Source organism: Alligator mississippiensis, chromosome 1 (assembly GCF_030867095.1).
Source record: "Alligator mississippiensis isolate rAllMis1 chromosome 1, rAllMis1, whole genome shotgun sequence".
Classification (NCBI taxonomy): domain Eukaryota; kingdom Metazoa; phylum Chordata; order Crocodylia; family Alligatoridae; genus Alligator; species Alligator mississippiensis.
In genome coordinates, this window is record NC_081824.1 from 243919175 (window position 1) to 243946044 (window position 26870).

The window sequence follows — 26870 nt, forward strand, 5'->3', positions numbered from 1 at the left end:
CAAACTGCCGGCTGTTCAGAGCACAGCTTGTCCTGAACCAGCCAGGGCTGAACCCTGAAGTGTAAGGTGAGGGCCTGGGTGCTCATGCAGGCTCCCTCTCTCAAACACACCCACCCTGTCCTGTCCCTCCCATCCCCCCAGGGAGCACTTGATCCGAGACACATACACACCTTGTGCCTCATCCTTCCCCACACAGCATGCCTGATGCACACACGCACGCACTTCCCGTGGCACACGCGAGCCTCGCACCCTCAGCCAGCGCCCGCCGCCATGTGCTGTACACGGGCCTGCACGCACCGGCCCGGCCCGACACGCTCCTTTGGCCGCGAGCAGCAAACGCCTCCCGCAGCCCCCGCCACCACACGCGCGCACACACACACGGGCGCACGCACGCGTCGCAGGCTGTCGCACGCACGCACACGCGGGCTGTCACGCCCGCACACACCCACAGGGCACACACACTCACGCGCACACGCGCCCTCCGCAGTCGATGCCGCCGCCGAGCCGCTGCCCTCCCCGCCCCCGCCCCCGGCTGCGCCGCGCTGGGGCCTCCCGGCGGCAGAAGCGGGGGCCGGGCGCCCCCCGCCGCGCTCCGCCCCTGCCCGGCCGGCGGGCGCACACGCACTCACACACACACACACACACACACACACACAGGCACACACGCAGCCCGCGCCGGCCGGCCGGCTCGCACCGCCGGGAGATGCTGCGGTCGCCATGGCAGCCAGCGCCGGCCAAGGTAGGTGCGCCCGCCGCAGCCCGCGCCCGCTCCCGCCTCCTCCCCGCGCCCCTGCAGCCAGGCCAGGCCAGGGCAGGAGCCGGCGGCGCTGCCCCCTCGCCGCCGCGCAGCCATAGCCGTGGCAGCTGCCCCAGCCCCCCCGGCCTCTGTGGCACACACAAGGACCAGGCTGCTGGGAAGGCCCCGCGCCTCCTGACCGCGCCTTCCCCAGGGCCCCGCAGGTGGCACGATGCCCCCTTGGCACATCCCGCCCTCCCCCCATCAGGGGTCGGCAGGGTTTTCTTCCAAGGCTCGCTCTTTTTCCGCAGCCCATCTTCCTTCCTCCTCTGCCTTTCCCTGAGTCACTGGACCAGGAGTTTCTCCTCTCCGCCAGGCTGGGCTGGAAGTTCCCCGCTGGCAGGGTGGCTGGCTGCCGGGAGCAGGGTGCATCCATGTGGAGAGAGCAGGGCTCTGCCGCTGGAAGGCCCCGGGCACAGTGGGCAGCAGCCCGGTGCCAGCAGGGAGGTAGGAGGGTTGCCAGCCGGTCTGGATAACAGCAAGGGAACAGCAGGTCAGCAGTGGTGGAAGAGGCTGCAAGAAAACAATCTGCCTCACCAGTCACTAAAGATCATTGGCTCCGTTACAGTCTCCAGAGGCCACGGGCCTAACTGGGAGTGTGGCGATACAGAGAAAAGATTGCCAACTGTGTCAGAGCATGGAGTCCTTTAAAGCCATTGTGGCAGGTGAACTGCCTGCCTCAGCCAAGTGAAATGTGTTGCAGGGCCTCAGGTGGCAAACCAGAGGGTGAGAGCACAGGGAGCCAGATAGAAAGAAGGGCTGAAGGCCATTGGGAAAGCAGTGTGGATGAGCCAGGACCTGAGAGCAGGGGAGGAGGGGTCAGGACTGAAAGATGCTGGCAAAGCTGTGTGGCATGCCCAGGACTGGGCCCAGGGATTAGAATTGTGGTGCATTAGGACAGCTGTGCATCAGAAGCCCAGATCTGCTGGGGCAAGGGGATGCAGGTCAGGATTCAGAGTACCAGCTGGGCTGGGCACACTGCCCCATGACTGGAACTTAAACGGGTATATGGGTCATGATTTAAATGGGTCCTCAGAGCTGTGGGGCACATGTAAGGGTGGAATAGGACAGCAGAAGGTAGATTAAGATTCTGGGGCATTGGTGGAGAAATACTGAGACCCAAAGACTGAAATAGCAGGACAGGGGGGAGTGCTGCTGGGCAGGAGCGAGAGGCAGTCAAAGCTGTGTGAAGAGCCCATGCCTGGAACAGCAAGGGACAATGGAGACAGACAAGGGACAGGGGACAGATGCAGAGTTGCACAGAGAACACAGGACAGGAAGAGACAGACGTCAGTGCTGCAGGTCAGGATTGAGGGGCTTTCCTAGAGCTGGGTGTGAGGGTCCAGAACTGGAATAAGTTGGGACCATGGTGCCTCAGTAGAAATGTGGGGGGGAATGACTTCCTATAGTCAGGCTGAAGGGGGACTGGAAGAGTTGTCTGTATGGACCCACAACTGGAATAAAAGGGAGGTGGGAGGATACAAGTTTCAACTGAGGGAAGGGGATTAGCAGAGATTTGCAAGGGGAGTCCAAGCCTGGGATAAGAGACAGAGCCTTAAGTTAAGACAGAGGTGCATCTCCAGAGAATTCTGGGGACTGCAGGCTTGACATCTGGGAGGAGAAGGTTTAAAGGTCTGAATTCTAGGTGCTTTCGAAGGTGCTTTCTAGGTCTTTGTGCAAAAGAGTCCATAGCTGGTAGAATAAAGTGGGGGCTGTAGGTCAGGACTGAGGCATGTGGAGAGCCCAGGACAGCAGGGCTTGGAGAAGGAGCAGCTCAGGACTGAGGTATGTCAGCAGAACTGGTAAGGGTGGCAAGAAGACAGTACTAGAACTGAAGGAGGCTGCAGGTCAGGATAGCAGTGAATCAGGACATCCAACTCTCCAGAACAGGGATTCTCAACCAGAATGCTGTGGCATCCTGGGGTGCCTTAAGATCCTTTCAAGGGTACCAGTGGATGCCACACAATGTTAGCACTGTAAGGCTTGCAAACATGATGCACAAGATAAACCCAGGGATTTCAAATAGGAATCTGGTGTTAAAAATATTCTGACCTGTTGTGGTCTTTCTGAGTTCTCTGCAATGAAAGAATTGCTCTAGTATTTTTCTTTAGTTAAAAAACAAGTGGAAACTAAGAACAGGTATTTTCTGAATGGTGCCTCAAGTGTAAAAAGGTTAAGAACAGTGCTCCAGAAGTCACAGAGATAGCCCCATACAGCTTAAATCAGAATGATTTATTTCTGTGTGTGAACAACTTGGAGAATTGGGGAAATGGAAGTATTTTAAGTAGCAATTCTCTCTCTTCTGCAGTGAATCTGAGAGCTGAATCTCCAAGGGAGCCTGGCAAAAGAATCATCCCTTCCCACTTGTTTGCTAGATATCCCTTGCATGAGAAGAGGGCTTAAAGAAGCAGAGTGAACCATCAGAGCAACTGCAAGAGCACTGTCTCGTGAGTGCTTGGTGGGCTACAAAAAGAAAAGATTCTCGTCTCTTCACTGTGCTGTTCAGTGCTGACTGCCCATTTTCAGCTGTGGCAGACCAGGGGGCAGGACAAGGACATTAACTCTCTAAGCCTGTTGTGTTTGATGAGTGGGAACCGTGCACTGCATGGATGCCAAGCACAACCTTTACCTTAGGACACATCCTACTCCCACCATATTCTCTCTCACCTGTTAGGCCCTAAACCCCTGTAACACCAGAGCTGCAGGAGCCAACCATCTGCCACATATCTGCATCCCATAAAAAATACCTGGATAGATCTGAGTCCCAGAGATACCTGCTTGCTTAGTTTATGGCCCTTGCTCACCCCAGAACAAAGTGGAACCAAGTGCTTGTCTCACTGAGAGAGGAGCACGTGGGTGGAGCATGAGGAAGGAACATCCATTCTTGAGAGAGGAACAGGGGAAGGGAATAAAATAGGAGAATAAGGAAACAAGGGACAGTATCAAGTGACAGTAAGACAGGGAGGTTGGGGGGGAACAAAGGAAAAAAAGAAAAAGTGGAAGGCATATCCAAAGAGTGAAAAAGCAGGTAACAAAGAAGCAAAAGAGGGAAGAAGAGATTTTGAAGTGACAGAAAAGGAGGGATAAAAAGTAAAAGAGCTCTGCCCTTTTTGCCCTGCCCTTCCCTCCCCCCCATGGCAGTGTATCTCAGAGGCCCCTTCTGTGCCTACTCCTTGTTTCCCACTAGAAGCAGATGAGGTGGGAAGTGGTGGCTCCTTGGTGGACTCCCTGTGCATGATCCTCCTGCCTTGTCCTCAGCTTCCAAAGTGGGAGACATGATGCAGCGTGGTGGGGGCAGCAGCATGGGGGACCCATCTGAGTCTACCCTACACAACAACTCGCTGTGGTGGCTGGCATGTGGGATGCTAGCCCTGTTGGCCAACTCCTGGATCATTCTGAGCATCACAGCTAAGCAGCAGAAGCACAAGCCCTTGGAACTGCTGCTCTGCTTCCTTGCTGGAACTCACATCCTCATGGCGGCTGTACCCCTCACCACCTACGCTGTGGTGCAGCTGCGGCGTGAGTCCTCTGACTATGACTGGAACGAGAGTATCTGCAAGGTTTTTGTCTCCACGTACTACACCCTGGCTCTGGCCACCTGCTTCACCGTTGCCTCCTTGTCCTACCACCGCATGTGGATGGTGAGGTGGCCAGTCAACTATCGACTAAGCAATGCCAAGAAGCAGGCTCTGCATGCGGTGATGGGCATCTGGATGGTGTCGTTCATCCTTTCCACCTTGCCCTCCATTGGCTGGCACAACAACGGTGAACGTTATTATGCCAGGGGCTGCCAGTTCATTGTCAGCAAGATCGGGCTGGGCTTTGGTGTCTGCTTCAGCCTCCTCCTCCTGGGAGGAATCGTCATGGGTTTGGTGTGTGTGGGCATCACCTTTTACCAGACCCTGTGGGCACATCGAAGACGCCAGCGGTGCCATCACCAACGGGCAGAGGAAGCCACTGCTTCCTGCTCTTCCTCAGGACACAATACATTCAATGTGCCAGCCATTGTGGTTGAGGACGTGAGGGGCAAGAGGAGGTCCTCCCTGGATGGCTCTGAATCAGCCAAGACCTCCATGCAAATGACCAACCTCATTAGCGCAATTGTCTTTCTCTATGACACACTCACCGGGGTACCCATCTTGGTAAGGAGTGACCTGTCCCTTCACCACATCTGCTTCCCAATCCCTTTATCAAGAAGCAGTGTGGAAGGGGCAAGACAGGATGGAGAATGCAGTCAACAGGTCCCCAGATCTGTACAGGTACTCAGCCAGCCTCCCCATCCTGCCAACAGCACTCTTTGGAGAGCTGTAGCGCTTGTCTGTACTGCAGTACCAGCATATCCTGGGAAGATTGGACTGAGCATGCCTTGTCCACCCAAGTCCACTGACAGTCCACAGCTGGAAATTCACCAGCAAGGCTGCTCAAGGCTCCTCCTAGCTCTTTAGCAGGCCTGAGTACAGGTCCTTGGAGGCCAGAGAAGCCTCACTGGAAAACCTCTGGGTTTGCAGTGCATTACTGGACTTTGGTGGGCAAGACATGATTAGGATGTACTGAGCCCCATCCTCCCTGGGTCTGACTCTTTGATAGGATACAGACAAGCCTTTAGGCAGATACTCAAGAAGGATCCTCCTGGTATGTCACAAGAAGCTGGAGAGGAAATGGGGAAACCTCTTGGTTTCCTGTAGCTCCACATGCAGTTTGTTATATACCGTATTCACTCAAATCCAAGATGCAGTTTTCTTCCCTGTTCAGCACTGGGGAAAAGAAACCTCATCTGAGACTCAAGTATGGTCTGAGGCAGGTAGTTTCTATGCCCTCAGCTTTACCTCTGACCCTAAACCAGAGGAGACCATGTGGTGGGGGTCGAGAGTGCAGGGAGATTGTGTAGTACAGGGGAGGTAGAAGTGTGGGGAAACTGTGGGGTAGGAGAGAGATGATGCAGTGGAGAGAGAGCAGGGAGTGTGAGGAGTCTGTGCAATGAGGGAGGTGAATGTAGGGGAGATCATGTGGTGTGTGCCCCAGGAGAAGTGTAGGGGAGACCATGCAGTAGTAGGAGAACTGCTGTGGTTCCAGCTCTGGTTCCAATTCTGGCTCCAGCTCTCCTGCCTGGCTGGGGCTGGGGCTGAAGCCGCCATGTGCTTTGTGTTCCAGGCTGATGCCAGAGCTAAAGCCACCACATATGGAGTAAGCAGTGGCAGGAAGAAGGGGGAACAGGCTGGGGCGGGGGGTGGGGTGGAGCACAGACTCAGGGGGATACAAGTAGCAAGGGGGACAGGTAGACTCATAGGGCAGAGGAATTGGGGGGGGGGGGGGGGCTGGCTGGCTGCCCCCATGCTGCTAGTTGCCATGCCACAGTGGTGGGAAAGGCAAGTTTATGACAGCCCTCCAATAATTAGATTCTATACAGGAAAAGTTGTAATAAATTTATAATTTTCCATGTATATTGGTGGCATTTTTAAATTCAGACTCATCTTGTTTCAGATAAATAAGGTAATTTAACCAAACCTCCCTCTTCCCTCTCCCCACCCAACCAAAAGATTTCTGTATTTCACAAGAAGTTTCTTACCTTGCAGCAGGGATATTTTTGCCTTATTCTCAAAATAGCCAAACTGTTTTTTCTCAGACTTAAAAAAAGAATCTGGAAAATGCAAGCCCCTATGGCTAAAACAACTGGGCTAGAAGTAAGAACAGGGGATTGGGCTAGAAACTATCCTAGTGCCTAGCAGATGACTTTCACAGGTTAAAACAATGACGTGTCTGTTATTTTTTTCTGTGTAACAAGACACACAAGGTCAAAAAGTTGTATTTTTTAATATTTTACTGCTATTTGTATTTTAGCTCTTGTCTGTCCAAGTCTCTGGACAATGGAAGTAGTGGTAAAGTTCATAACACTGAAAAGTAGCAATTAAGAAAAGATACCTTTAGTCAAACGTTACCCTGTTTCAAATTCTGTGTTCTTGGTTACACCTATTTAATTCCAGTGCATAATGAATATTGAGAGAAAGGACGTCTGTAACAGATCTTCCATTATGGCGTGAGAGTTCAGAGCAAGTGCTCTCTGAGCTGCAAAACCATTTAGTCAGTCCAGGGCGGCCCAGACTCAACATCCCTGATATTTGGAAAATAAAATATAACCAGACTTTTAAAGAAAAAAATAAGGGCACAAGACCAAATACTTTGAAAATTTGTTGCTAGTTGGTCATCTTTTGACTGGAGAACTAATTCTCATTCTCTCTCTCCTTCCCTTTTCACCCATCCTTTTTGTTTGTTTCCCTCTTTTGTGTTCACTGTCTCTTTCCCACCCCAAGGTGGTGAGTTTTTTCAGCCTGCGCTATGACACTGCCCCCACCTGGATGGTCCTTGCTGTACTCTGGTGCTCCATGGTGCAGACCCTGCTGCTGCCCTCCTTCATCTGGTCCTGTGAGCGGTATCGGGCTGACCTCCGCACTGTGTGGGAGCAGTGTGTGGCCATCATGTCTGAGGAAGATGGAGATGAAGGTGAGCACTAGGGGTGTCCGAAGTGGTCCCTATTCGGTTCAGATTTGGCTCGAATCAGGGACAGTGATTTGATCTGTTGATTTGGATCACTGTCCCTGACTCAATTCAGCTGAATCTGAATCTGAAGATTCGATGCCAATTCGGAGAATCAGTGATTTGGACACAGACACAGCTTTAAATGTTTTTTCTACATACTTTGAGGTACCAGGCGCACCTTGTGAATGCTGCAATGCTGAGGCAGATCGAGCGTCTGATAGGAGTGTGGGGGGGCCCTCCATGTGCTTGGCAGCGAACCCACAAGTGGACTGGAAGTAATTCTGGTCCACTTCCAGGTCTGCCGGGGAGCACATGGGGGGACTTCCCCATGCTCTCCCGGCTTGGTGATCAGCTGCAGGGGGACCCTGGGTACCCCCCCCAAACCCAGGAGGGATCATTCACTGAGCTAGGAAGGCATGGGGGGGCCTCCAGCGCACTCCCTGGCAAACCCAGAAATGGACTGGTTAGTGCTTCTGGTCCACTTCCGGATCAGCTGCCAAGCATGCTGGGGAGCCCCCCACACTCCTGTGGGACACTCCATGTGCCCCAGCATCGCAGCATTCATGAGCCACCTGCTACCTAGAGGTATGTAGAAAAAATATTTAAAGCTGTGTCTATGTCTGAATCACCGAATCTTTCCAAATCTCTCCGAATTGATTCAGAGGGTTCCTATTCAATTTGGAGAGATTAAAGGGTCCTTTGATTCGATTTGGATTCAGAGATTCAGCCACTGAATTGGGCTGAATATCCACCAAACTGATCAGGGACTGAAGCTTTGCACAGCCCTAGTGAGTATCTCTCAAAGCCCCTGCTGCTTCCCTTATCCTGCCCTGGGGATGTACAGTAGGAAGGGAAACATCACTTAAGCAAGGGAATGAGCAATACTGGGGATGAGAGCAGAGCACTTTCTGGGGGTTAGGAAGAATTCAGGCTGTAGCTGCAGAATACAGGCTTCATCAGGAAGCAGGAATTTGGGAATTCAGGCTTCAGCAATACAACTTTGTGTCAAGGCTGGAACCAGAGGTGCACAGGGTGAACAGAATGACTGAGGTGGGGAGGGCAAATTAGCAGGTTAGGTTGCTTGCTTCCCAGCAGTGTGATTTAAGGAGCCATTTGCCTCTCAGTGTTTGTGGCAAGAGCTTCAAGGGTAGAGCCAGCCTTGAGAAGGGCAATCAGGTCCTTGCTGTACTATGGTGTGCTGGCCCTGCCCCCTCAGCCAGATGAGAAGGGGATCATTAGGAAGAAGGGGTTGTCCTGCAGGGGAAGGGAGGAGAAGACCCAGAGGGCAAGGAGGGGAACTGTGGGACACTTTGAGAACTGAGGCAACGCAAGAGGGAGCTAACCATGCTGAGTGGACATCTGGTAAAAGGACAGTCCCCTCTGGTGGCTGACAGCACAGTGCACTGTTTCTTTCCTTCATTCCAGATGGTGCCTGTGAGGATTACGGCGATGGCAGGATCTGCAAGGTACGATTTGATGCCAATGGAGCTGCAGCTGTGAAACGGGACCCCAGAGAGGCCAAGCTACTGCCCATGCACCACATGCTGCTCCCCCAAGACAAGGTGCATTACCTGCAGGTGAGCTGTAGGGACTGCAATGGATGCACCACCCTCCAGCCCTTTCTGCCTCATACCTAACAGTGAAAAATTCCCTTGTCTGGAACTCCATTGTAGAGTTAAAGGGGTCACCCTGTTCTGGTCTCCCAGCATGACTCATTTAGTCTTCCCTATAGCCCTCTGTCCCTCTCTTTGCTTACTCTCTGTTGGTTTTGGCAAGCCTCCCACCATTTCCCTTCTCACCTGCCATCTCTTTGTTCCTCATTCAGGTCCCCATCTCCCGAAGAATGTCCCATGATGAGACAAACATCTTCTCCCACCGCTCTGCTCCATCTTTTCTTCACAAATGGTCCTCGTCTGATGACATCCGAATCTCCACCCCCCGCAAACCTGGCAGTCCTGGATTCCTCCCTCCTGAACTGCGTGATTACCACCACCGCCGGCGACCCCCTGAAGATGAGCTGACCACGCTCCGGCAGTTCCTGGAGGGGGGGCTGGGCCCCCGAGGGGCCAGCTCCAGCGCCTGCTTTTTCCGGGATGAGATCACTACCTTCATTGATGAGACACCACAGCCCTCCCCTGCCTGTAGTCCACGGCACTCACGCCTCCAGCTAATGCCACGCCATGACAGTCACCACTGTCTGGGAGGTGACATGGAGGAGGAGGGCTCTGACTGGGCACAGCACTGTTTGCTGATTGGCAGTGAAGCCTGGCATCTGCAGGACGGAGAGCAGGCACTACATGAAAGGACCCTTGGAGCCTGTGAGGCACAGGCCTTCCAGGATCCCAAACTATAAGAGACAGTGTCAGAGACATTCAGTGTCATCAGGATTTTTAAATAAATAACTTTAAACGTTCCCCTAGTCCCAGATCCTAACAGATAATTTATGTTCACATCTCTGTTTCCAGCTGACAGAAAGGAAATGGTGCCCTCGGTTTATGCTGAGCTGGTAGGGGCAAAGAAGTGTGACAGGCCTATGGGAGGGAGCCATGGACATTAGCAGTCGGTGCCTGTTCTCAGGTTATAAACAGGACCACAGCTTTGTTGCCCCCTTGTTAGCTCCACCCCCTCATTAGCCTCACCCTTACATTAGCTCTGCCCCATCACAGGAAATACTCCTGGAGCTACGGCAGACAGAGGATGGTATTAAAATTCTATATTTGGAGTGTCAGTTGTGTGTCTGTTTTTAAAATAATGCATTAATAATAGTTTTGTTTTCATGGAAACGAAGTGATTGATCAGATGTTTAATGAAGCTTCCCAGGCTGGGGAGAGGGACAGGAAGAAACACACAACACCCACCTGGACAGGGCAGCTGGCCCAAGTGGTGGGCAGCAGATACTTAATAGCAACAGTGCAGGGCAAGAAGTGGGGCAGAGTCCTGTACCAGGGAGGATTTTCACAAAGCAAGAGGCAAAGTTCTGCTGCCAGTCTCAGGAGTAACTCTGTGTCCAGCTGGAATTCCCATTGCTACTACTGCTCTTTCCAGCAGTGGTGCTAACAGTAGGAGGGCAGGCTTCTGCTTCCTAACCCTGCGTAAAACCAATCTATCTCTTTGTGCCAGACCGACTCTACAAACCAGTGAAAGTCACATCACTGACACCCTTACACCAGAGGCCTCTCAGGCCTTGGCCCATCCATGTGAACTGCTGACCTTCACCCACAGACTGCAGAATCCCCACCACAGACATGCACCCTACACAGCATTCCCTCGGCTTTACTCCCAGATGTAGGGATTGAACCAGGGTCTGCCAATAAACAGGAGACAGTGCCTTTCATTTCGAGGGCACTGGTTCCAAGCCTTCCACAGGCTGAGGGGACTGACTGGCTCCAAAGAACTGTGAAATAAGATACACAGGCCTTTACATCCAAAAACAACATGAGCCTAAACAGCATTGGGACGAAATAAAATGAGGCATCTGGGTTCATTGAGACAAGAGGGGCATCTCATCCTATGCTAAATCAGTCTAGTTTATGGATGCTAAACAAGGCCAGGCTATGGTCAGTCTTGGGGTGCAGTCAGGGAAGCCAATTCAAGAAGGGCAGGAGGAAGTGATGGGGACCTGTTGTCCCATACAATATTGCAGCTGGGTTGGCCCAGGCACTCATAAAGCCACTCTCCAGTTACAGTGGCCAGAGAGAAAAAGGACAGAAAAATGCACAGGAATGGGGAGAGATGGAGGGCATCTGGCACACAAACCACGTGGCTGGAGCTTTACTGCCTTGCAAGGTACTTCTCTGTGACTGCTCACATGCAGGCTTTTACCCAGGGGTAAACCACAGCTCACCAGAGAGCCCCAGGCCTGCAGCACAGCATACCCCTCCCTGACATCACCCTAACTGTGGCCATGTGCCCAGGCCCCGAGACAGGAGGGCTTTTTCCCTGGAACAGATGGAGATGGCACAGCTCCCTTGGGGTGGTGGGATGCTGTGCCAGCCCCAGGCCAACAGAGATCAGGAGCCAGGACAGCCTGAAAAGAGATTTCCAGACAAGTCACAGAGCTGGAGTCAAACAACCCCCCCTTGCCACGTGGCTTGGAGAGGGCTGGGAGCTGGGAGCAGCACAGCCGGATTTATTAGGCCAGGGGGAAGCGTGGGGCTAGGGCCCAGCAAGTAGAACTAGAAGCCTTCCTTAAGGGGGGCACTGTCACAGTGGACCCCTTGGGACAAGTGAGAGGAGAAGAGGAAGAGGGCGAGTGTCACAGGAGTGCCCCGAAGGGGCAGGGAGCCGCAGGAGGCAGCGCAGGCCGCCCGGGGAAGCGGTGCCGGGAGGCGCTGGAGGGGGAGGCTCGGGGCACATGCTGGCCCCGTCCCGTCCCGTCCCGTCCCAGCCTGCCGCGAGGGACCCCGGCCGGGCCAGCCCCCGCCCCGCAGCCCGCCCCGCCCAGCCATGGCCTCCGCGCTGCTGCCGCTGCTGCTGCTGCTGCTGGCAGGACCAGGGCCGGGACCAGGTCCGGTGGCGGCCGGCAGCCGGCTGGCGCCCTACGACGCGCTGTACGCGGACGGCGTGCGGGCCTACTTCGCGCGGGACTGGGCGCGGGCGGCCGAGCTGCTGCAGCGCTGCGTGCACAGCTACAGGCAGCTGCAGGGCGCCCGCCGCGCCTGCGGGGGCCGGTGCCAGGCCGAGGCCGGCTTCGCGGGGGCGCCGCCCGGCCGGGGGCCCGCCTGGGAGCCCGGCTTCTTCGAGCGGGCGCTGCAGCGCGCCGACTGCCTGCAGCACTGCCTGGCGCGCCGCCTTGGCGGGCCCGCCTCGCTGCATCGCGCCGGCCGCGCCGTGCAGCGGGACCTGGAGCGGCGGGAGCCCTACAATTTCCTGCAGGTGGCCCTCTTCAAGGTGCGCCGCCAGCCCCTGCTGGGAGCAGAGCCCGGGGGGAATCGGCCCCTCCTGCGTTTGGGGCCAGGACGGAATTTCACCCCCGGGTCAGATTGGCCCTGACTGGGGGGGTGGCCCTCTGCCCAGCACTGTAGCAAGTGGGGCAACTGAAACGGAGGTGCGCCAACAGGCACTGCCCAAACAGAGCAGGGCATGGGGCAGAGCCGCGGGGCATCCAGGGGGCGCAGGGACAGAGGGAGGCTGTCTCCCACCACTGCCTGCGCTCCTGCGGGAAGTGTGTGCCCCCCCTCAATCTGTGCACAGGGCCAGGGTAGTTTGCTGCTGCTGCAGGCTTGCCCCAGGCGCCAAACTTCCTTGCTAGGGTACTGCCTCTGCCCAGGACCTCTTGAGCATATATTGACACTGATAGAGGCAGGGTGTGGGCTGCTGTGGTTCCCCTGCGTTACCTGTGAAGGTGTAGGTCCCTGTGGCGTCAGGGTTGAGGGTAGTCTTCAGTTGAGTTTAGATGATGGATTGTATGGGATGGTTTGATAGGGCTGATCCTGCCTTGGGCAGGGGCTGGACTCACTAGATGACCTCTGGACTCACTAGATGACTTCCAGTCCTGCTTCTCTTTGAGTCCATGACAGCCTGTGTGACACCCTGCTTGAGAGCCCCCATTTTGCTGTTTTTGTGTAGGACCTACAGCTGGAGAGGGCTGGAAAGGATTGGCTGGGGAGTCTTGGTGAAAGGGGCTTTCCATGGTGTCTAACCCCCCCCACCCAGGTGGCAGCCTGGTGCAGGGCCTGACAGTAGTTGTAACCCCAGCTCAGCCCCAGACAGCATCTTGAGGACATCATGGGGTGGGGGCTAAAGTCCAACAGCAGCATGGGGTTGTGTGCGTGGGTTCTTATTGCACACTATCCAATAGGGGTCTGCAGGGTGCATTGTTTATAGGCAGGTCCTATGAAAACCAATGAAAGGGCAGGGGAAGCCAGGTGGAAGGGTTCACTTGAGAAGCAAGGGGGGGTGGGTCTGCCTCCAGACCAGGGGAATGGCTCTAGGTAGGCTGTTTTGTCTCTGCAGCTGAAGAAACTGGATGAGGCAGTGGCAGCTGCACACACATTCTTCATGGCAAACCCCCAGCACCTGCAGATGCGTGAAGACATCGAGAAATACCAGCGCATGGCAGGGGTAAAGTCAGACAGTTTCCGGGACCTGGAGGCTGTGCCACACTGGGTAAGACCCCCGTAGAGCAGGGGTGGGCAAAATATGGCTCATGGGCCAGATCTGGCACACTGAGGGATTTTGTCCAGCCCACAGTGAATCCCTCAGTCCTGCTCAGCCCATGCACATGGGATGGCCTGGGCCATGGTACTGCCAGTCCTGCTGCCCCTAGGCATGCAGCGGGGCTGGGGCAGTGCAGCAGTGAACTCGGTTTCCTGATAGCCCTGGTGGCCACAGCTCCTCCTGGCTCCTGCTGCCGCTGGACCCAGCCCTGCTGCCCTGGCACCCCAGCAAGTCCACCCCTCACCCACTGCTGGGGGCAGGGTGTGTAGCTTGGTGGATAAGATGGGGCCACAGGTGTGTGGGGAGGGCTATTCAGGAGTGGGATAGGCAGGCAAGTCATGATCACAGGATGGGATCTTGGGGTGGTGATAATGCGGGGCCAGGGCAGTCGCAATTGGCTGCCCACACACCCCTGTGATAGGTGCAGGTTGCGTGAGCAGGGGCATGTGGGGAGCAGATTGCAGCTTTGCCCTAGCTGTGCACTGTCACTACCCCAAGATCCTGGCCCCAGACACAGCTCCCCGCCTGCCCACAGCCCCATCCCATCTGCCTGGCTGCTCACCCTGCCTGTATGGGTCCCAGCCGCTCTCCATAGAGACCCTGGAATCACTGAGCAGTAACGGTGGGGGCCTGGGGCCTGGCACAGAGCTGCGATCCACTTCCCATATCGTGGGCAACTGGTGCCACCTTAGTCGGGGGGGCACATCCCCCCCCCCCCCCCCCAGTGACCAGTCAGCACCTGGGAGGGTCCCCCCACAGCAAAACTCGCGGAGCAGGAAGTGGCTGCGGCGCTACATCCAGTGCTTCCACTCCCTGGGCGGCGCTCACAGGGGGGACACCGGCGCTTCTGTCTGCCCACCTGCCCATTGCCCAAGTGGGGAGTGTGGCTGGTCAGGGGGTGCGCCAGCGCTCTCAGGGGGTGCACCTGCACCCCTGTGTACTCCCTACGCATCACCATTGCTCCATACGGCCCTGCCCACAGAACCAGCACCCGCTGCAGGGGTGTGCAGGCAGTGGATCATGTCTCTGCCCTAGGTCCTGGCCCTCAACGTTGCTGCCTTGTAATTCTCGTCCCACCTGCCCATCTGTTCCGAGCACGGAGCAGAGTCATTTAGGGAATGGGGGTGCTGACCCAGCCCACAATAGCTCACTGAAACTCCCTGTATGCTCTGCGGGCCCAAAGAATTGCCCTAGAGAGCTGTATACCTCACCAAGTGCTTTGGAAAGCTGTACAACTTGCCTACCTGCTATAGTTAGGGACCAAAATAAAAACCCTATCCTGCCTCTGCAAAAGAGGCAACTGTCTGAGACTAGGAATGTGCATAAACAGTGTGACCTATGTATTGCCCAGGCAGGCCCCCAGATGGCACCACTACACTGTTAGAGATGAATACCACCATACAGTCCTGGATAACCCTTAGCCTTCCATCAAGAGGCCCAGAAACTAAATAGTGTCCATGACTCTGTTCCTCACAGAGGGCATATGAGACTGGGGTGCAGCACTACAAAGTGGATGAGTACCAGGAGGCTGTGGTAAAGCTGGAGGAGTCCCTCAAAGAGGCACTGTTGGCACTGCAGGACTGTCGAGCCCTGTGTGAGGGGCCCTGGGAGGACGAGACAGAAGAGGAGATGCAACCTGGCCTGTATGAAGCTGTTGCAGGTAGAGATTGAGGCATACTGGTGTGCTGTGGTGCAGGGAGGGACAGGTTTCCAAGCCTGGACAGGCCCTGTATCCTGCATGAGCAGGAAGGGGAGCTGCTGTGCTGTTGGACGTGCTGGCCTTCACTTCTCTGTTTCCTTCAGCCCATTACATCCAGGTCCTGAAGTGCAGGCAGCAGTGTGTCCTTGATATTGCCACGAAGCCAGGATGGGTGTCTGCCACAGAAGATTTCATACCCTCCCACTTTGACTTACTGCAGTTTGCTTACAACCAAGGTGAGGAGACCTAGGACAGCAGTCAGTAATGTGACGTGTGAACTGGCAGGGGAGAGCTACCTAGCTCTGTTGTACCCACTAGGGAGGAAACAGCATGGGTGGGGGCAGCAAGCATAACTTAAGTCATGAACGACTTGTGCCTCGAGGCTGGGGGGGCACGGTGACCACCCACAAGCAGCGGTGGTGTTGGCAACGGGGGTGGGGATCACCTGCAGGCGGCCGCAGTGACAATGGTGGTGAGGGCGGGGCAAGTGGGGAGCACCCACAGGCGGCCACGGTGACAACGGCGGTGACTGGGGGGGTGGTGACAAGCAGTGATCACCTGCAGATGCTGGCTGAGGCAGCCAGTCTCAGGGAGGGCACGTGTGCCCCCCATCCCGTGTTCCTCCCTACGCATCACCTATGACTTAAGCTCTTGATCTTTCCTCACTAAGCCCTCTCCTCAGAACTGTCTTCATCACCCTGGACAGAACCACCAACCACCTAGGTCCTCAGGCCTGCAACCTGGAGGCCATCTCTGAATTAGCCCTCACACCAGATCCATGCCTAAATCCTGCTGCTTTCTTACATAATGTCTCTAAAATCTAACCTCTCTTTTCTGTGCACATAACCAAGCCTCTTGCCCTCCTCATTGCCTATTGTGATTATGGTGATTAAGTCCTCATTGCCATGTGTACTTTCCTGGTCCTGGCTCCCTGCCTCCCCTACTCCCATAACATCCATTCAGAATGGAGCTGCCAACAACTCTTTGGTTTTGTGCTCTGGCCACATCACTCCAAGTCCCTCTACTGGTCCCCATGTATTTCCCCATGATCTGCAAACTTCTCATCTTTACCAGGAGAGCCATCTGTAAATTAATCCCACCTTGCCAAGCTGGGCTGGAGACTGATGGTGATACTGATCGTGACCCTTGTTGTGCCAGCACTCTCAATCTTGTCTTCTTCTACATTGGCAAGATACCTTCATGGTTCCTTCCATGCTGCCCACCAGACATGGCAGAAACAGTCTGATAAATCCAAACAGCCATTGCTTTCTCTATTAGATCTGCTTTTGCCAGGAGGCCTTTCCCTTTTCTTCCCTGTCTTACTGTCTTCCTTCACACCTCTGTCCTTGCAGGAGAAATTCCTCCTACCTAGCACATCTGGCCAATTCTTCACCAGGTTCATTTATTGTAACCCCATCTCCCACCCTTGTCTGATTGTGTCTTTAGGTTATAAGCCCTGTAAGGCAAGAAGTGTGGCTTTCCATGTGGGTTCAGTGCCAAGCTCTGGAATATTGGGCACTGCCAAGATACAAATATTCAGTAATAATAATAGACTTATACTTAATGCACCTTGGTCATGCCTACCTCCTTTTCTCTCTTGCCTCTAAGTTGGAAACCAGGCACTGGCTGCTGAATGTGCTGCTTCCTATCTGCTCTTCTATCCCATGGATGAATCAATGCTGGAGAAGATGAAATATTATCAGACAGAGCTGGGAGAGGGTGTATCAGTCACAGCCAGAGAGGTACCAGCAGCAGTCCCCAAATTCGCCATTCTCTGAACCTCACCATGGCTGACCTGGGTCCAGCTTCTGTTGGGGAGGGGTTGTATATATGTGCAGACACTGGATCAAATGAGCAGCAGCAGACTCGCTTCTCAGCCTTTTGGCTCAGAACGTTTTCTAATAAAGTTAACCTGTTCTGTCAGGGGGCTAAAATCACCTTACATGGTACTGTGTAGTTAAGAGTGGAGATTTGTCCAGTGCACTGCTGGCAGGCCCCCCTGAAGGAGTCTTGCATAGCCTCCCAGTGGGAGGATCTCAACTACTTGCTTGATTTTTATGGAGATGGGGGATTTCTGTCTAGCTTGTTCCTCTGACCTTTTGACTAGGGGCAAGCGAGACTGGGGGACATCTGAACTCCAAGGCCTCTGGGCTTGGGGCCTGCACATAGGATGCCTACCATGGATTTGGGAGTATCTGAAGCCCCGGGCTGAAGAGTCTGGGAGGGAGGATACTTGCCGATGGTAGTGCCACACAGATTTGAACAATTGAGCTCAGATCACTTGATAGAATTTGGAACTGATTTGGTTAAATTGTCCTGAGACAAAATTTAAAAATAAAAATCCTTTGTCAGGCACAAGTCTCCCCATGCCAGAGCAGAAGCAGGCTCTCTTTGTGACACTGTGTGTTGGCAGAGGTCTCCTGAGGGCAGGAGTGGATCCCCTTTGTGGGGCAGTTGTTTAACAGCCTCTTTGTACCCCCAGAACATCTATCATTATGTTCAGCAGTCTCTGAAGGAGAAGAAGTTGATTTACTATGCAGTGGAGCATCTGGGAGGAACTTTTAATGACCCTGTAAGTAGTTGCATCCTTCTCCAGGCAGCTGAGTACTTCCTTGTCCAGGTCTCATCCAGGCCGTGTATGTCTCTCTGTGGTGCCTACGTCAGCAAGATATTCTCTTGGCTTTGTAAGAGATCTGCATGTGTGGGAAGGACCTCCCAGGTGAGAAATGAGTCTTCAAGGCCCTCATTCTCACCTGAGCCCCAGAGCTGGGGTGAGAGCCAGGAAGAAATTTCCCACTTGGGGCAGAGTGAAAGTCTTGCCTGAGGCATTAGGAGATTTATATGCAGGTAGTCCACACAGGTCAGCATCTGGACAGGCCAGCTGGTCTGGTGCACTCTAGTGTGGGGAACGCTGTGGCACTGGACTTGATCAGCCTGTTGGTCTGATCCAGTTTGAGAGGAGTGTCCCAAGATACCGAGCCTCTACGTTTTGTTTCTTCAGGACCTGTGGACCCCAGATGAGCTGATCCCTGAAAGCCAGAAGCAGAAACGCAGGTAGTCAGTGAGTCAAGTGGGAGGTGAGGTGCCATGGTGTGGGGAGTGACAGTGCCTGAAAGGGAAAATGGTGAAATCAGAACAGAGAAGGGGCCTGGCTCTTGCTGCTGATGGAGGGTCTGACTGAGGGGATCACAGCTCTGGATACTGACAGCCTTTGTCTGTGTCTCTCCCTTGCTTCCGAGAGAGGATCAAGAGAAGCAAAGGCTGGAGAATCTGGATGTGGAACAGCCAGAGCAGAGAGGTGAGTCACAGAGGGATTCAGGGACATTTGTCCAGAAAGGTTAAATGGTCCCTGAGCCTCTCCTGTTCCAGCCTCAGTCATGTCTTGCACAGGCCAGATGATCCACCTGTAGATCTCTTACCAGTACATAGGCACCTGAAAAACTCTCCCAGGCAAACTGCTTCTGGCATGGAGAAAGTGGGAGAGGATCCTTAAGGGTATTGCCACAGCAGCAACCCAGAAGAGTGCTCAGATGTTGCTGTAGGGCAGTGTTCCTCAACCTGTGGGTCGTGACCCAAAAGTGGGTCCCAAGAATATATAAAAGGCTCGCAACCAACTTTAAAAATGGATTGGCAACCTAAAAATGGATTATCTTTTAAAGGAGAAAAACATGGGAAACTGGGTTTTCCCTTGCAGAGTTCCAGCCTGCAAGGGGCTGCTTGGGGACCCCTATGACCCCTACATACCCACCCCCTTCCCCACACACTGGGAGTCTGGAGGCAGGGTGGGGCAGCAGGTCGGGAGTGAGGGGCACTGGGTCAAGACTGGCCATCAATGTTTATAAATGGTTCCTGTTACAAAAAAGGTTGAGAACCGCTGCTGTAGTGCACACCTGTAGAAGTTCAGACTGTGGTTCAGAACAACCCACATGGATGCACTGAGCTTCATGTGATTAAACTGCTTCAGCAGAACCAGCCGAGGCACAAGTGCATCAGTTCTATAGAGACAAGGAAGGGCTGTGAAGGAAAGGGAGGAATGGAGAAACAGATATAGAGGGTACAAAGCTTGGAAAATACTTCCTATATGACAAGTGAATGAGTACATTTGTGGTGGATAGCTGCTATATGTTCCCTTGCATAAGGTCCTGTATTTTCATCCTGGGCTTTCCATATGGGAGTTGTTGCAGTACCAGCCATCTCCCATGGCTTCTTCCTAGTCCCTAGGTCAAGCTTGGCTCCTGAGTGTGCTCTGCAGTAACGTGAGAGAACAGATCCTGACCAAGGCCTGAGCACATCTGCAGTGCCTTCTATCCAGAGATTAACATGGGAGGGACAGAGTACTGATAACCAACACAAAGCCCTCCATGACAAGGCTGTCAGTGCTTGATGGGGCCAGAAAGACCAAACCTTTTGTGTCCGTGAGTAGGACATGGGAACAAGATGTGAGATTGAAAGGGAGACTGATCTAGGTGTTAGCCAGATTTTGTTCCTAGGTGTGCCCTCCACAGTGCTTGTTGAACTCTGCCACATACTGTCCATTCCAGTGCAGACCCACTGGAGTGGGAGGCTGTGATTCACCACTTGCCCCACCTCCTGCGGCTTCCTGCCTCATGTCTGCCAATGGGCTGGGCTCTGAGTTCTGTGATTGGTCAATGCCAACAGGCTGCCCCTACAGCACATAGTGGGTCAGTGTGACTGTGTTTTGTACCTTAGAGGACAGATATTTTGTCCCTGCAGTCTGGAACAGGGCTAATGTTTGATGGAGCTCCCTGTCCTGAGTCTGCTTTTGTGCTTTTTCTCCCCTGCCTCACCACCAGGTCCCTTATTTTTTGAGGGCCTTACCATCACCCAAGATTCCCGCCAGCTGAATGGGTCACAGCGGGTCGTCTTCGACAGAGTCCTGACAGAGTCTGAATGTAAGGACATTCTCCAGCTGGCCAAGGTGAGACCTGAAGCTTTCAGGAGACCCTCTGGTACCAGAGGGTGCAGCCTGGACCTGCCCAGCTCTGCTGTCCTTAGCAGGAGTGGCTGTACCATCAGGGCAGAAGGAAAGAGCTGGGCCAGGTTTGAAATTGCTCTTCCACCTATTTCAGGCAGCTGGAGGCACAGGAGACAGTTACCGGGGCAGACGGTCCCCTCACACCCCACATGAGAGATTTGAGGGGTTAACAGTACTAAAAGCTCTGCAGGTAATTGGCTCTGTGCCTCTAAATATGTGAATGAGCCATCCACAGGGCACAAGCTTGCCTTGGCAAGTTTTGTGGAGGTGTGCTGGCCAGTCATTTGCTTGCATGGAGATTTCCCAGAGTGCTTTCCTTTATTTGAGGCATATGCCCTTACTCTCACATGCAGGGGGTCCCCGGGTATGTTTCTTTCATGTGCACATGTGAGGGGTCTTACAGGCACATTCTCTTGCATGTATGGGCAAGCTTTCTTCTCTCTCCAGGACTTTCTATTCTGGTATGCAGGAGGACCCTTGCAGCCATGCACGGGGTATGGGAGGCTTGTTTTGCTGTTGTATGTATAGGAGGGAGGGTTTCACAGACATGTTTCTCTCATGCACATATAGGAGTTGGTTGGAATACTTTTCTTTCATGAATAGGGAGTTCATTGTAGGAGGTTGTATTTTGCTGGTACAAACGCTGGGAGGGTTTGTCCCAGGTATTCGTGCCTTGTACATAGCAGTCCTTGTGGGATTTCATACAGAAAAGCACTTCTCTTGCACACACATGGACACTTTCTCTTGGACTTGGTCCTCAACCAGATGTTTATGAGTGCACAATTCAAAGCTCACTGTTGTGCTTCTCACTCTTGCTCATATGCAGGAGTATGGGCCATGCTCTTCATGGGCCTGCTTCTCTCATATGGGGGTCTCTTTCAGGGTGTTTCTCATACATCTGGAACATCGCTCAAAGTGAGCTCCCCTCATGCAGTGTGCTGTGTGGGAGGTCTCACGTCTGGCACACACTTTCTCTCTTACATTAATTCATGTGTGCACAGGCTTTCTTCCTCCTATGGGAATATTTAGGGTCTTTTTAGAGGGTGCTTTCTCACATGGACATGGATGTATTTCTCTTGTTCATGGGTTATACTGCTCCTGCTGCTGCTTTTCTTCTGCTCCTCCCGCAGTATTCCTCAGAGAGTTGTTCCCTTGGTTGTTTCTCTCAAGCATTATTCTCTCTCTAATGCATATACAAGGACATTTCTCTCAGCCCTTCACCTGTAAAGCATGGTACAGGCAACTCTGGCATGCACAAGAGCTTCAGGAGCTTCTCTCAGGCATACTTCTTGCTTCCCCATGTGTAAACATAGGGTTTCTTGTGGGCATGCTTCTCTATTATGCATGTACGTGATTTTTCACAGAAGTGCTTCTGTTACATGTGAGGTGTCGCACAGGCTTCCTTTCTTCTTGCAGCTGGCACAGGATGGAGCTGTGAACTGGAGAGATGCCAAACTGCTTCTACAGGCCAGCGAGAAATCCCGGAAAATTGTACAGTCCTATTTTACACCTGGGAAAAAGCTCCACTTCTCCTTCACACACCTTGTATGCCGCACAGCTGTGGAGGGTAAAGAAAGCCTCATCTAGTCTTGACCCCTCCACCTGGAAATTCCCCTTCCCTCTTGCTCAGAAGCCCCTCTTTCCTCGATGTATTCCTTTAAAGCAGTAATTCTCAACCAGGGTGCCATGGTACCCTTGGGTGCCTTAGGATCCTTTCAAGGGTGCTGCAGGGTGCCACGAAATGTTTGTACTGTTAGGTATACAAATATGATTCACATGATAAACCCAGAGACTTCAAGTAGGAATCCATAGTGTTAAAAACACTCTGACCTGTTGTGGTCTTGCTGAGTTCTTTGCAACAGAAAAATGGCTGTTGTTTTTTTTAAAGTCAAAAAATGAGTCAAAACTAACAGCTGGCATTTTCCAAGGGGTACCTTGAGGCTACTGAGGGGTCCTTCAAGGTTGTAAACCTCTAAGGAGTTTATATTCCCCTGCAATATTCCTCTCCAGGGGAACAAGATGATCGCATGGATCTTAGTCACCCAGTTCATGCTGATAACTGTCTCTTGGATCCTGAGGGAAAAGAATGCTGGAAAGAACCACCTGCCTATATGTACAGGGACTACAGGTAAGATGAGAGTGGACCGCAGATTTGAGTGCATGGAGGAGGAAGATACTCAGCTTCATCATGGAATGATCCTGCCATAGCAGAAGGTCCTATTGCCATGATGGTTCATAGGAACATAAAGATTGGCAGACATGCCCAGAGCCAAGGCCCATCTCATTTAGCATCCAGTCCCTTATAGAGGCCAGTATCAGCTTCTTCAGAGGGAAGAGTAAGAAACCTACACTGGGCTGAGGGGTAGATAATGCACCCTTTCATATGAGGACTCATCCTGATCTGTAACTTCTACAGACTAGCTGAAATCCCTGAAGCTTGAGGTATAATATCCCTCCAATATTTGGTATCATGACTGGCCATAACTGCCTATCCTAACTATTCATACAAATGTTCAGTCTCATGAATGTTGCTGGGTTCTTGGCTTCAGTGAATTCTGCATTGTGATCCCAGCTGGTCTCCTTTTATCAAATTTGAATTTGCCACGTTTCAGTTTCACAGGAGAAGGTGAACAGAAGTCTTTTGCTTGCCTTCTCTAGCCCAGCCATTGTTTTACATGTTTTATCATGCCCCCTCTTAATCCTCTTCTTTCTCAGATATTTTCAGTTTTTTTTGTATGAGAGTTTCTTCTAGCCCCTCGAACAGGCCAAACTGCATCTCCTGGGCAGGTTCAATCCAGCTCCTAAAGTAGTGAATTAAACATTCTTTTTTTCCTCTCTATCTGTTCATTGATTATTTTACATTTTTTAATTTTCTTTAATTGTTGCTCATTAATGATTCTAAGAAGTAATTTAGCAGCAAATTATTATTTGAGATGGGTCACAGGTCATGGGCTCTGGGGCAGGCATACCTTAAAGCTTTGTGTACCCTATGACTCTCTGCCATGTCAGGCTTTTGGTTTATGGCTAGAAGGGTTAGGAAACTTGGTCATTCTTGATCATTCTTTTTGCCCTTTTTTTCTGTGTGTTTTTTGGAAATGGGATGAGAAGTACTGTGGTTAGGATCCAAAAGCAACTGCACCATTGATTTACATAAAGGGCCATAGCATGCACAGTATTATTCACCATCCAGCATGAATGATACTGACACTGTTATGCCTCCTAAGATCATGTTTGCTTTTCAGTGACAGCTGCATATTGAACAGAAGTCTCCATTAAGTCTCTTGTAATAGAAACATAAAACATGGGATTGGAAGAGACCCTCTTGTGTCAGCTAGTCCCATTTCTCTGTTGTCTCTGGCAACAGCCTGATATAGTCCTCTTCTCCAGCTCCAACTGAAAACTGGTTAGATCTTTTGATCCCACTATTCCTACTATGAATGGCTGATCCATTAACTCATTCCTGATGGTTGGACACTTTCTTCTGTTTTGCAGCCTAAATTTATTCATGGCCAGTCAATGTCGTGTGCAAACTTTTTTTGTTCTTGTGCAAACTTTTTTTAAATAAAATTTCAAAAGTTCTTTCCCCATCCTGCTATGATTTGCCTCAGTATCTTTGCACGGTCTGCACCCCTCCCATCATTACTAAAATATATTAAATGCCACAGGACCTCATACAGACCCGTGAAGACCTCAGACTTAACTTCTTACCATGATAAAAATTAACCATGTAATCCTACTTTTTGGTTTCTGTCTCTGAACCAGTTTGTAATCCATGACAATGCTTTGTCCTTCACCCCATAATAGCTTAACTTCTTTAGAAGGCTCTTGTATGGGACCTTGTCAGTGCCTTTTGAAGGCCTCAATAAATAATTCCCAGACCAGGGCTGGCAACCCCAAGATGGGTTGTGGCACTTATGAGTGGGGTTACCAAGCCCACAGGAGATTAGTTGTAGAACCCAGCTCTGCACCAGAAGTGGGGTGGCAACCCAGACAAAATTGGGATGATGAAAGATTGGGAACTGCTGCTTTAACAAATTTGGTCAGCTGGTTCTCTACTGCTTAATGGCATGTTCTGCCTTTTGAAAGGTTAGTGAGACCCAGTTTTTTCATTTGTAGATTCCATGCTGGTTAGACTCTATCCAGGGTTTGGCTATTTTACCTTTAATGGTTGTTCCTACTAACTGGTTAAGCTGAGATGTGAGGCTCCTGGGTTATAATTGGATGGACTGTCCTAAGAGCAAGAGTATGAGGCTTGATCTGAAATGGGGCCCTCTCATTAGGTCAGGGGCTGTGAGGAGTGAATGATCTTCATTTTCCAGCTACTCTTTCATTTCCTCTAGTGGGATCCTCTACCTCAATGATGATTTCAAAGGCGGGGAACTGTTCTTCACTGAATTGGATGCTGTGACAGTCACGGTGAGTCCAAGGTCTGGTCCAAGGGAAGGAGACTAGGGCAAGGGATGTTAAGGGAACTTAATCTTTCAGGTGGGTGCTGGGGAAGGAGAGAGCTCACTGGATGCCAGGCCTCTCTACTCCCCCAGGATCATAGGTGATGGAAAAGGTGGGTCTTACAGGGCTTAGCCCCCCAAATGCAGGGCAGTGGTAGGGCCGCAAGGCAGCCCGGCCAAGGGCTTTCAGTGCAGCAGGGGTGGGGAGGAAGTGGGGCTGGGACTAGGGGAGGGAGTGCGGGACTGAGCCGCAAGTGGCTTGTCCAGGGGACATGGCTCCTGCTTCTACCTGCACCCCAGGAGGCATGGGGGGCATATGCACCGGATCTGCGCAGGACAGGGCAGGCTGCTGCTATGGGCTGGGCCTGGCAGCGCAGATGAGGCTGGCCCCACTCTGGTCCCTGGCTCCGGGCCCCCCGAGGAGTGTGGGGCCAGGGCCAGTATAGGGCTAGGGAATGGCAGATTCATTGGCGTCGGGGGTGCTGGCACCAGGCAACAACCCTGGGTGCAGGGGATCCTGGGCCTGGTTCCACTCCCTCCCACTCCCTTCCCCCACAGACTTTCCCACTGGAAGGGGGAGGGGGGTGTATGCATGCATGTGCTCAGCCCCCTCCCCCAATTTTTTTCTCCCTCCACCTATGCCTAGGATCCAGTGCTAATAACTAAGCAGATTCAAATTGGGACAGCCAAGGCAAATGCAGGCAAATCCGGCCAGGGGGAGAGGTCAGCTTCTTCCTGGTGGGTGTGTTCCATGCTCTGCCAGCGTATGTGTGTGTGTTTGTGTCTTTCTTTTCTATCTTGGCAATCTTTCTTTCCTTTTCTCTCTTTGTCCCTTTCAGGCAGCCTCTGTTAAAGTCAGGGTCCCTGTCAAAACCCCCTGCGATCTCCTGAATGTTTTACAAGTCCACCTCAGCCCCCAAGTGAAGGGGAAGGGAGAGAATCGCTCATACGGCTGCGGGGAAGTGCGTGAGACCCCTAGATTCATTACTTCCTCTCTCTCTCTGGCAGGCTCAGGTACGCCCCAAATGTGGGCGGTTGGTAGCGTTCAGCTCCGGAGGGGAGAATCCTCATGGCGTGTGGGCAGTGACCCGTGGGAGGCGCTGTGCCATTGCCCTTTGGTACACACTCTCCCAGGAACGTGCTGAACAGGTAATGAGACCCCTTTGGGCAGCTGGCAGGCCATAGAAAAAGATCCTTGTAGTATGCCTCTAGGACAGGTTGGGGTGCCATTGAAGAGGAGGGTCCTCAGGGGCCCCACCTAGGTGGAGGCTATCCAATGCTTTATGGGAGAGTTCCCATCAGAGCTGATTGAGGCCTCACTGGAAAGGAATTCCCTCTGGAGAGGGCAGCATGAATTGGGTCCCTCCCCCAAGATGTGGCAAGGGTCCTAAAATTTGCATGACCTAGTACAGGGATGTGTTATGGATCCAGGGAGCAGAGCAGAGGCTCCAGGTGGGAGGGAGTTGCACCATCCCCTCTGTCTCACACTCTGTGGTTGCAGGAGCGACTAGAGGCTGAAGCCCTGGTAAAACAAAGGGACATGGAGCAGGAGAAGCAGCCAGAGAACAAGCAGCATCAAGGGCTTGACGACAGTGGTGGTACCTCACCGGAGCCTCCTGTTCCCAAAGGAAGAGCCAGATCCACAAGCCAAAGACACAAACTGGGCTCTGAGTCCCCACAACAACCCCAGGAACTGCGAGTCAGGGATGAATTCTGAGGGTGGTGTGGCATGACACTAAAGAACAGGCACACTGGCCTGTCAACTTCTTAGTGACACAGAGTATGGAGGTGTTTTTGGTCATTTATTAGAATACTAGTCCCACAATTGTGGGGGAAGGATACAGCTTATTTCTCAGTGACATCACAACAGAAAAATTACATCAATGGTAAAACAGAAAGGGCCATGGTACCTTGATCTTTATTCACCATCTTGACTTGAGATTTATTTAATCACTCAGAAACAACAAAACAGGCTCCTCTCATCCCCTTTTTTTCAATGAGCCTTCAATAGGACCAAGCCAAAGTGGGGAAGGAGGGATTCTTGGGATTTTTGGGGTAGGGGATTTTCTTGTTTGGGGATTTGAAATGGGAACCACAGTAACATCTAAACTTCCTGAGCCAACCCCTCAGGCCAGAGAATCCCTAGACTGAATTGGGAGAGGGCAGGTCATGGCCTATGAGTGTATAAAATAAAGGAAAAAATAATGAATACAAAATGCGATGGGAGTTGTGGGTTTG

The 26870-nt window shown here is 52.5% G+C and overlaps 2 protein-coding genes across 3 annotated transcripts; both read left to right on the forward strand.

Annotated features, from left to right (window-relative positions):
• The first annotated feature begins 498 nt into the window (after positions 1 to 498).
• GPR162 (G protein-coupled receptor 162) lies at positions 499 to 10058 on the forward strand. Its single transcript, XM_019476032.2, has 5 exons — positions 499 to 739; positions 3105 to 4938; positions 7105 to 7294; positions 8756 to 8907; positions 9156 to 10058. Exons 2-5 carry the CDS (start codon positions 4072 to 4074, stop codon positions 9681 to 9683), a joined length of 1737 nt encoding a protein of 578 aa, XP_019331577.1. The 5' UTR covers positions 499 to 739; positions 3105 to 4071; the 3' UTR covers positions 9684 to 10058.
• A 1690-nt stretch (positions 10059 to 11748) lies between these two features.
• On the forward strand, positions 11749 to 26848 carry P3H3 (prolyl 3-hydroxylase 3). 2 transcript variants are annotated; one of them, XM_019476461.2, is made up of 15 exons: positions 11750 to 12220; positions 13286 to 13438; positions 14966 to 15149; positions 15293 to 15424; positions 16797 to 16930; positions 17671 to 17760; positions 18190 to 18242; positions 18428 to 18486; positions 20003 to 20127; positions 20279 to 20374; positions 21601 to 21751; positions 22195 to 22312; positions 24525 to 24600; positions 25641 to 25781; positions 26134 to 26848. In XM_019476461.2, exons 1-15 carry the CDS (start codon positions 11777 to 11779, stop codon positions 26347 to 26349), a joined length of 2172 nt encoding a protein of 723 aa, XP_019332006.2. In that variant the 5' UTR covers positions 11750 to 11776; the 3' UTR covers positions 26350 to 26848. The 2 variants fall into 2 exon arrangements, with proteins under 2 accessions (XP_019332007.2, XP_019332006.2); XM_019476462.2 differs by lacking the exon at positions 20279 to 20374 and having other exon boundaries at positions 11749 to 12220.
• Positions 26849 to 26870: the final 22 nt, after the last annotated feature.

What these genes read in the sequence shown, in the direction of transcription:
- GPR162 (XM_019476032.2), top strand. Translation starts at nt 4,072, where the DNA reads ATGATGCAGCGTGGTGGGGGCAGCAGCATGGGGGACCCATCTGAGTCT. An exon ending in TCACCGGGGTACCCATCTTG is followed by an intron (nt 4,939 to 7,104) that starts GTAAGGAGTGAC and finishes TCCCACCCCAAG; the next exon opens with GTGGTGAGTTTTTTCAGCCT. An exon ending in TGAGGAAGATGGAGATGAAG is followed by an intron (nt 7,295 to 8,755) that starts GTGAGCACTAGG and finishes CCTTCATTCCAG; the next exon opens with ATGGTGCCTGTGAGGATTAC.
- P3H3 (XM_019476461.2), top strand. Translation starts at nt 11,777, where the DNA reads ATGGCCTCCGCGCTGCTGCCGCTGCTGCTGCTGCTGCTGGCAGGACCA. An exon ending in ATGCCGCACAGCTGTGGAGG is followed by an intron (nt 21,752 to 22,194) that starts GTAAAGAAAGCC and finishes ATTCCTCTCCAG; the next exon opens with GGGAACAAGATGATCGCATG. An exon ending in CCCAGGAACGTGCTGAACAG is followed by an intron (nt 25,782 to 26,133) that starts GTAATGAGACCC and finishes CTGTGGTTGCAG; the next exon opens with GAGCGACTAGAGGCTGAAGC.